This window comes from Egretta garzetta, unplaced genomic scaffold (assembly GCF_000687185.1).
Source record: "Egretta garzetta isolate BGI_Z169 unplaced genomic scaffold, ASM68718v1 scaffold179, whole genome shotgun sequence".
Lineage (NCBI taxonomy): Eukaryota > Metazoa > Chordata > Aves > Pelecaniformes > Ardeidae > Egretta > Egretta garzetta.
Window position 1 is genome coordinate 2,007,618 of NW_009270001.1, and position 10,331 is coordinate 2,017,948.

The window sequence follows — 10,331 nt, forward strand, 5'->3', positions numbered from 1 at the left end:
TTTCAGTATAGGTTGGATTATATGACTCCTTGTCCTCTAATTTTTGCCTGTGACTTGCTTCCCAACTCACAGTCAGAAAGCATATTCTCCTGAAGTCTTGCATCTATAATCCTTAAATTACATAATTAGTAAACCCCATTAGTTACACAATTATTAATTGTGTAACTTACATCCTCTTGCTGCCTATAGCCTCTCAAAATAAAATCACCTTAATTTCAACTGTAACACTGCCAAGATAAAACATGTTTAAACCTGTTTGGGGCTCTCGGCAGTGGATGATTTAAATTCTGTGGTGCTCCCAGGTGAAGTTTTTGACAGTGGTCGTTGTTTGAGCCTTGGGAGATTCTGAGAAGAGCTTGCTGCCCTAGAATTAAAAAAGTAAGATCTTGAAAGGCTTTCACAACTTCTTTTTTTTAATTTCAAAATACTAAAAGATTAAAAGGCAGAGTTTTTAAATAAAGCCGTTTTGGGCTAACTTAACTTCTACTGAATTTAAGCAAAAATTCAATGCTTACTGCTTTCAAACACACCACCCTACCTTATCCACACTAGAAACTTAGTAAATTGTCCGCATCTCCATTTGGGAAATAAGTCTCTATTTTCCTCTAAAAGATACAGAAAAATGCACCACACAGCCAGCAGCGTAACTCTAGCCGTTAGTTCTCCTATGGTATCACAATATTATTTTAACCACGCTGTATATTGCTTTCATAGGAAAATTTTCTACCCCGAAAAAACCCCACGCATTTCTCTTACCTTCGTGGTCTTCCTCCAGTTGTCAGCTGTTGTTTATTTTCTGCTGTGGCAAAATTAATATTAAAATGGAAAATAATTAAGAATATAAAAAAGGAAAACTAGATTTTTTTCCCTCCTTTAAACATATTTTTGAGCACACATTAATGACCTTGGAAATAACAATGCATAATTACGAGCAACGCAAGCTTGCAAAAATGTTTTGAAAACAAACTGATACTGGAGAGAGCAGTTTGGCTTCAGGCTTGTTAAAATTTTAGGCTCGTTCAGTCTTTGGCTTCTTTGTTTACATTTTAAGACCAATATCATTTTCACAGTAAAATGGATACTACCAGAAATTAGATCAAGCACAATAAACTAATTTAATATATTACACAGAATGCTTATTTAACGCTAGTAATTTTTTCATTGCTGAACTGGGAAATAAGCATTTACTTCACTCTTCTTAATAGTAATTTTATCCCATTCAGCATACCAAGACAGCATAAATGTCACGTTGCAATGGTGGTTGTCGAACTACGTTATTTTTTGCATTTGTATCATTTGAAACAATTTCTGTCAGAGGAAAGCTTTTTCCACAAAATGTCAAACTCGCCAAAGCCCAGATGTGAACTCCTAAAGCCGAGGGTTTGTATCATACTAGTGTGCACCTAGTTGTTCCAACACCTCCTATCAGGGTTCTTCGTACCAGATTCTCTTGAACCCAGATTCTCATGCACTTACATGAAATAACCCTTCCCAAACAGCTGTTTCACTGTAACAGCTGGGGAACACGGTGTACTTAGAGGCAGCAGGGCCCATGCGTGACACTTCAGCGGGTACATCTACAACACCGCAAACTGCAATTCAGCATGGAGATGCGTTGGCCCTGTAGGACTTGTTGAGAGCATTACAAAGAATTTAGTAGGAAGGAGCACCACACTAATGATAGAATCACAGAATACCAGGTTGGAAGGGACCTCAAGGATCATCTGGTCCAACCTTTCTAGGTAAGAGCACAGCCTAGACAAGATGGCCCAGCACCCTGTCCAGCTGAGTCAGTGTAGTGGAGTCAACCACTCCCCTGAGGAGATTATTCCAATGGTTGACTGTTCTCATTGTGAAAAATTTTTCCTTATGTCCAGTTGGAATCTCCCCACGAGTTAACTCGTGTCCATCATTTTGTTTGGCCTGTGTATACCACGATCTGACCGTGGACACAATTTAAGGCAGGTCACAAACTGCCAGGCAGCAGCTTCTCAAGAGAGACACGTGCAGGAGGGAGGCTTCAGGGAAAAAGGATGATACATCCCTGCTGGCACAGTTGCAGTCCTGGGCTTGGATAATGGTAGAATAACCCATGTCTGAGTAGCCTTACTGACCAAAAAATGGATACTGAGAGCCTGTAAGTGCCTAAGGTTTATTGGCTTTTTGGGAATTGTTCACATGGATCTAAGTTCACGAATCTGGCCTTGGCTACCACTCAGTTTGACTAAGAATAAATATTATGTGGTAAATACTTTGTAATACATTTTTCTTCTTGATCATAACAAATCCCTTCAGTTTTGTCCTGCAAGGCTGCTCCTCTTTGTATTAACACCAATCAATAGGTTCTAGCCATAAATCTCTTTTCATGCAGATAATGTTTGCTTCCAGCTAGTACTGATCTTCTACATCACCGTGGCTGCAGTGAAGACTAGTAGCTTTAGCAACTTTCAAAATCATTTCACCTATACAGGTAATTTTATTATATTTGTAGATTGTTTCATTTACCTGTGATTTCAAAGTTGCTGGCAGCCAGATGAAACAATGACAACTGCTCAGAGATGTTCCCTGGCCAGTCATTCCCTTCTCTGATGATTATATTTTTCTTACAAGACAAATAGGTAGAGATGTTGGTATTTTCTGGACCCTCCAAGCTCTTAATAACTGATTCTTATACAGTTGTTCTTATGGCTTCTGTAAGTTACATTTTGTGCTCAAGTACAAAACCATTCAGGCTCTCGGGGTCATACCAGAATGCTCATATTCTGACTTGCCTTATTCTGTATCATCAATTTATACCTCAGACTTTTAAGTCCTTTGGAGCAAATAAACCTATTACTTGCTTGGCACATTACCTTTAGTATAGGAAAATGTGCAAAATAAATGGTTAATGAGACTAGTGGTGATAAACTTTTAAGCATCAGCTTGCATGAGCTGAGTGACAATATTTCATTTCAGTGGTTTGTTTTAATTTAAAAATTAAATGCAAAATAGAACAGACTTACTATTCTCTCCCCATGAGAAGAAAGTGAATGTATCTATGCCATAATACTTTGCACTTACATGGCATTTTCCAATATCAAAGCAGTTTTTAAAAAACAGAAAAATATCACCCTCTTGTTCCTATACAAAAAGAGAGAAGGAAGAGCAGAATGGCTCAAAGCCCCATCTCTCAATTCTTATGTCCTATGTGCTAGAACTATAGCTCTGTAACTGTAAGGGAGTTCAAACATTACACGCTGACATACAAGAGAAGGGTGGTGAGCACATCAGGCACACGCACATTTTAGGCTTTGGAAACAAAAGCTTTCTTTTTGGAACACAGCCACATACCAGTGTCCAGGACCTTTTTGGTAATTTTAGGATACTTTTGAAATTTTACGAAGTAATAGCTTTCATATTCCATCAAAATTGTCTCAAGATCAATGTTGTCACAAACTTCAAAGCCACGTAAACTTAATTTCGTCTCTTGTTCCAAAGCATTTGCAGCATCAACATACCTGATAATTTAAAAAAAACAAAGATCAAAAAACAGAGAGTCATTATCTTTTCTGATTTTTGAGAGGAAAAGCAAACAATAGCATTAGTAAGCATATGGTATTTTTAACCGGTCCACAACTCTATTTATCATAAATCTTATATTCTACTTAAAACCCCTTTGCTGATTGGTCAAAAGTATTTTTAAATTATATAGGGCATTTTTGTTCCAAACCCAGAAACAATTTAGCACGGTAAACTTCCAAGATCCGTAATAGTAGTTTACCTCTTTCTCACATCAAACCAAAGGGCCATGCTGTCCGTCCACCCAACCGAGGACAGGACACATTACGGGAGGTCAGACATGCAAAACCTCACAAATGTAGAGCACTATTATTTAAAAAACATACCCTTCCTCCATTAAATAATGCAAAATCAGAATGAGGAGATTTTTTCGACGAGCTTCTGTTCGCATCTCATCCTGTGAATTAAGACAGAACTCTAGATCAAATGTAATATTCTCTTTATTGCTGTAAACAGCATCTAAATGTAGCCTGTGGAAACAAACAAATTAAGACGACAGCATGTAAGAACTGTAAAACAACTCTCTGTTAATAAACAGAAGGAAAGTGGTTTTCAATGTAATTTTTCTTACACATTATCAGGGCTACTGATACTGGGTAGAAACCTTTTCCTAGAGAAGAGAAAATTACTTTGAGGTTGAAAAAATAACTTACGTCCCTTACTATGGTTATGGATCTCCAACACATTCAGGCTGCTGTGAATTTCAGGGTAGGACTCTTGCAGACCTCATGCACAGTGTCTCCAAGGTCTGTGCGAGGAAATCTTGTGCTCCAGCACAGCTATGTCCCTCCCTCTAGAAACTAGAAACCCATTTTCTGAGTGCTTGGAGAAAGGTGGATGGAGAAAAGGTCTGGGATCTACATAACTACTCTACAAAGACCAGCTGTAGACTGTTGCCACCTCCCAATTCATGGACCTTGATACATAAACACAAATGAAATACAGAGTACTTGAAGAATTAGTTGGGGATAGCACCAAACTTGCCCAATTTTAACACAGGAGTGGCCAAAGTCACATCCCAACATGTAGAAATTTCAATATGGAGTCAGCCCCATGGATCAGAGAACCCAAAATCATTCACAAAGGGTTAAGCGATAAAAACAAGGCAGCATACATTTGGGAGAGCATGAAGTGCAGTATCAAGTATAGCAAAAGGGACACTGGAGACAGAAATCTTGTAAGATACTGGAACAAAGTCTTACTCTGATGAAACATGCCATGTATGCTGAGTGCCTGCAGAGAAACCCTGAGATTTTAGGGTCATAACAGAAGCTGCTACAAGAAAAGCTCTAGAAATGGGGACATGGTTTAGTGGTGGGATGGCAGTGCTAGGTTAATGGTTGGACTTGATGATCTTGAAGGTCTTTTCCAGCCTAGATGATTCTACGATTCTATGAATGAGCGTATTGACTTTGGTCTGCCTCATTGGGAATTGAAGCTGGGACCACAGGAAAAGCAGGTATGGCCAAACCCAGATTTAGGCAAATAAAATATTTTCTTTCTCTTTTAGGATGCTGACACTCAGACATTTATGAGGACCCAGCGTGAGCATGAAGGACTGGCACTTACTCAGTGGATGGGGGAAGAGCAGCACTTTATGTTGCTTACATAGCACAGCATGCATCTATTCCTGATCATGTTGCACAGTAATTCATATACAGACTCCCACTTCCAACCCCCATTACCCTCCCTTCTACGCCAGTCGAACAGTACCTGCATCCACCTCCGAGAAAAAGCCTAGCCCAAAATGTTAGGAGCCTGCTGGAGACAAACCCACAAATCTTTGGCCTCTTCACACTGGAAGCAGAGTCCCAGCGTCTGTAGCAATGACTTCTGCTGCTCTCTGACACTGCCTGGCACGCAAACAAGGCAAAGAATTATTACTGACCAAGGCTTAAGTTTCTAAATCCCACAAGCTGCGTAAAAGGAAGACATTTACCTTATCCTTCCCGGTCTCTTGGAAGGAAGCATCATTATAGTAAACTGCGGATACTGGAGAATCATTTATTCCTACAAGCAAAGGTGCTTTTGGGTGGTGCAATGTACTACAAAACCAACTTAACTCTTTCCTGTGCCTTTCCTTTGTCGTATTAAACCCAACTTGCTCTGCACATAGGAGCGTGTGCCATACAGCATTCTGCTGCAAATTTAATCCCTTGTGGTAGCACAATCAGCTGTCGTTTTTATTTTAAAACTAATACCGCTCCGAGTGTTCGCCAACCTGTTAAAAAGTACTGGATAGAGCAGGCAAAGGGCAAAAAGCACAGATTTTTTGGGATGTTTGCTTCAGAAGCAGGGCCATCTAGTGGCACAACTAGGAAAGGGCTGGGGCTTGCTTTTAACAACATTTCCTGAAGGACAGAAGTGTATTTGTATTTCACATATTAATAAAAAGAGTGGTAGAATCTTCATTCTGGTTTGCTAGAAGAAAGAATCAAACTGGCTGGGGAAAAGGGAAGAACCCGTACCCCGCTTCTATCCTTTACTACTTTTTATTGTCTTCATAAAGTTAAGCAGCCGCTCTGAGTCCGGAAGAAAGCTGCCTTTCAGCGGTGGTGCAAAGATGATTTTTCTAAACCATTTTAGGGAGGAAGAGTGCTGTGTAAATACTTGGTAGATCAGTTCCTGAGAGGCGCTGCAACAAGAAATAAACCAATTCTGAGAACTGCTATGAGCAAACAGAAAACACTGAGACCCTGGGATGAAAGGATCTTTTCCTTCTTATTGTTTTGAGGTGCTGGTGTTTGGAAAACAGATTTTGAATTGTGGACCTTTTACCATTTCTCCTGGATGACCTGAATCTTTCAAAACAGGGCTGGAGGTGCAAGGAAGAAGCTGGAGTTATCACTTGCTGGGAGTCCCACCTGCACATTCTTCTAAATGCAACTGCTCCTGCTGTTTCACGCTGAGAAAAATTAACTGTTGCATTTGCCCAAATATCACAAGGCAAGATCGCAGCTATAAACACAATATGAAAACACAGTTGCCACAGAAGACAAACACGTTGAGGGTTTCATGTTTGTGCATTTACAGTAATACTCTGATGAGAGAGGAGATGCATCTGCCTGATAAACTGACAGGGCTCACAATCCGCGCTTAGAACTTTCCTTGAAAAAAATTTGTATTCTGGTGCGTCTTCTGCTGCTGTTAATCCCACCAGGTTACTTCTGCTATCCCTAGAGGCATTTTAAATTCTAGCATAAACAGCGATACAGTGATGGGCAGCATCTCAAATACTCTTCTGGGTAGAGACTTGCTTTGGGCAGAGTAGGATAACATCATGTCTATGTGTGAGCAAACCACTTCAACCTTAAGATAGTAATGTTCTTGTTGTGTTGACTGAGCAGAAGCAAAAGGGAACCTTTCCCTTAAAAAAGAGCCCCATTTAAAATCAGAAGATGATAGTTTAGACTGAGAGGTTCATTCTGTCTTTATCTTGTGTTAATAAGAATGCAAACAGCAATGGTTAATTTTGAGAAGCCAGACATCTAGCCAAAGAAAATTAACTAAGCCATTAATCAGGTGATCAACTGATGGAGACTTGCATTAGATTGGATCTGAAAAACAGAACAGAGATATAAATATCTCTGGTCCCAGTTCTGTAAAGGTTCTATAAAACAAAAATTAAGGGCCTTTCAACATGTCACCGTTACCAAACCATAAATCGTGTGAGTCAGTGGTGCGCAGAGCATTGCTTTCTTGACCAAACCCACAAAGCCAAATCTCCCTGCCTTTCACTGGTCTTGGCCTACCATGTACCCCTTCCAAGAGGTACATGAACCTCTGCGCGTCAGTGCCACCAGCAGCTTTAGCTGTCCACCGAAACTGCTCTCTGCCCACGCTGGTCTCCTTTCCTGAACTCCAGTTTATTCTCTAGGGACTGAGCCCCCCTGCAAATATGTCCACAGAATAATGTGCCTGCCACAGTACAGACAGATACTAACACGGCTTGGGCCTTCTGCTGTGTTTAGAGAAGAAATGGTAAATCTTACATGGCATGAAAAAAAAGGAGTACTTTTGAGTGCAAAGTTACTTAAAATTCAGTTTAGCTTTACAGTGATTTAGCCTCCCTGTTTAATTAGTATTTAGAATTGCATGTTGTTTATAGTCACTGGTATTTCAATAGATGTTTACGTGTTTTAAGTTTAATAAGCTTCCATTCTTAAAAGAACAAAAAATGTATGTAATTAAATTTTCAATTACTGTAGAGGATTTTGGGGTCCGTGCAATTAATAAAAGCTTAAGGCACTTAAGCGTGATCTTGTTTTAACAACTAAATAGTTGAGCACTTAACTAATTAGCTCCAACACTTATAGTGTATTTTATTTATTTCTAGCTTAACAAAAGTGGGTATGCATTCCTTTCTTTGCAGCCGTTTAAAATTAAACTCCATTAGAGTCATGCATCCTTAAATGCAATTGTTCGTTTAGTCATTTCCATACCTTTTACTAAAATGCACTTGCATTATAAAACAACCTAGTCTTTTGTATAATTCCATCAAATTAACGGACCTACTAAAAGATTAATTTAACCCCATAATGTTTCGTTATCATTTGACCCTATATTTCTGCACGAATATGTTTGACAGCATGAAGAAAAAAGTTACCAAGTCAGGGCCTGAGAAGCTTGGAAATGATAACTATACTGCTGTAACATCGTGCCCTTGTACATCCAACTGAGGCAGTCGATGAGTTCAGAGGGATCTGCGATCAGGAATTCAGACAGGAGGCAGACGGTTAGCTCTGTAATCACACAGGGAAAGGCTTTATCGTTAACACTCACGCAGCATCCCTTCCCTCTTTTTCCTTTGGGATCCCAGGACAGCTGCTGAATATGGGGTTCCTCAAGATCAAGCTGGCACCGTATGCCAGGATAGAGAGTAGCTGAGGCATGATGGATTTGCCCAGTTTTCTTCCTCCCTCTGCTACCCCGTATCCCCACAGCTTTCCCTCTCCCCTAGCCCTTTGTGTGTTATACTTGCAGCCTTGCCAGGCTTTTGAGATGGCTGATGTTCAATTATTGTTTGGCTTGCTGACAGTATTTTTTGAGAAACACAAGCAGAGAAGGGAAATGGTGAGTTTTAAACAATGTATAACTTGGCTGCCATTGAATAGAATTTCCCAGCACAAAGAAAAGGCGCTTCTTTACTCTCTTCTCTCTTCCAAATTATACAAGCCTGCTGCAAACAATAGAGTTGGCAAAGTTGCTCAAGAAGCATTACAAAGAGCTTTCATAATTAAAGACAAACAGCAAGTTCCCCACAGGAGTTATGGCTGTCCTAGTAGCAATGCTAGGACACATGTGAGAGGTGTTAACGTTTAAAATCTAAAAACACTTTATAATTTGAGTCTGGTACAGTGAAAACACAAACCTTCCAATTTCTCCCCCCACTGCAATAGTTACATGCTGTCTTTCATTAATTCATGCTCCCATGCTAAAAGCCACTCACAGACCACTATTATCTCCCTCTTTCAACAGGGACATTACTGAAGCCAGGTTTTACACTGCCAAGACTTCAGTAATTTGAAGCGGTATGTGTTATGAATACAAAAAAATGGACACAAAGTAGGGGTAATTATTAATACAAATTAAGGATGCTGAATTCACAAATTAATGAACAGGCATTAATTATCCCGCTCACTTGTATGAATTTGCAAAGTTCTACTGCAGTAATCTGCAATAATACTGCTTTTTGAGAGTGATTTACAGAACAAACATGGGAAATACTTAACAATCAGAAACAGTCAAACAGCTCACAAAACAAATTTCTTTGATTGTAAGACTATGCTGGGTAGCTGCGAACAGCCATAGAATTATAATGTATATAGGAATTACTTTATATAGGAATTAATTTTTTGAAACAGTTTCCCCAAAGTGGTAGAAAATAATAATCTCCATTCTATAGAACAGATTAATGGAAAAATGCAATATAGATAAGGAACCAGGAATCCCAGTAATTATTTAGTGCTACAACTTAAAGATGTAGCACCCTAACTTTTAGACACTTCACTGCAATACCGGAATCTAGAAAAGAGTATTTAAGTATCTAGGCTTCCTCCACGGAACTCAAGAACCAAAAAAATTCTCTTGGCAGCTTCAGGTTTCTCCTTAATCACCAACTGCCTTAAACAAAGTAGGCTCCAATCTTCTGTCCCTCTGCAGAATATGAACACCTCCCTCTACTCTGTACCCAAAATATAGAATGTTTGTTTCATAGAATCATAGAATGTTTTGGGTTGGAAGGGACCCCTAGAGGTCACATCCATCCTGCCAAAAGGCTATGGAGAAGTCAGCTTACAAAGCAAACCAGCCCAAAACCCAGATATACAGCTCAGGGGGAAAGAATTCTTGAGCTCCAGGTCCTATTCCCACAAACGTTTCTGCATTTAGCAGTCAAAACCATCCTTGGGACCAGGGCCACCCAAATCCCTCTTGCTGAAGTTACAAATCAGACCCCTTTTTCTCCTGCCTTCCTTCCGCACATTACCACCATTTCAATACCACACCTTAGGGCACCATTCTCAGCAGTTGGGACCCAAATCTACTTCAGAGCTCAGAAAGAGATTGTGCCAGAGGCTCTGGTCCTAGGTAAATATATAATCTACTAATCCAAGGGGTTGACATAACCTAAAACTCAGTCTCAGAACCCCTCCCAAAACTACTTTTCATAGAATCATGGAATCGTTTAGGTTAGAAAATACCTTTAAGATCATCAAGTCCAACCGTTCCCCTAACCCTGCCATCCCACCCCCAAACCCCGGCCCTCAGCACCT

At 39.9% G+C, this 10,331-nt stretch overlaps 1 protein-coding gene across 4 annotated transcripts in view; it reads right to left on the reverse strand.

Annotated features, from left to right (window-relative positions):
- Positions 1 to 10,331, reverse strand: part of KATNAL2 (katanin catalytic subunit A1 like 2) — a 35,819-nt gene that overhangs the window by 24,490 nt on the left and 998 nt on the right. For 2 of the 4 annotated variants that reach the window (XM_035903064.1, XM_035903066.1), the window contains exons 2-5: positions 3,885 to 3,955; positions 3,331 to 3,497; positions 757 to 799; positions 253 to 364 (exon numbers count right to left, since the gene is read on the reverse strand). In XM_035903064.1, the coding sequence (XP_035758957.1) occupies positions 253 to 364; positions 757 to 799; positions 3,331 to 3,497; positions 3,885 to 3,955 (393 nt within the window). Of the gene's footprint in view, positions 1 to 252; positions 365 to 756; positions 800 to 3,330; positions 3,498 to 3,884; positions 3,956 to 8,164; positions 8,310 to 10,331 lie in introns of those variants that run through there. The other 2 variants (XM_009647692.2, XM_009647693.2) reach the window with 2 other exon arrangements.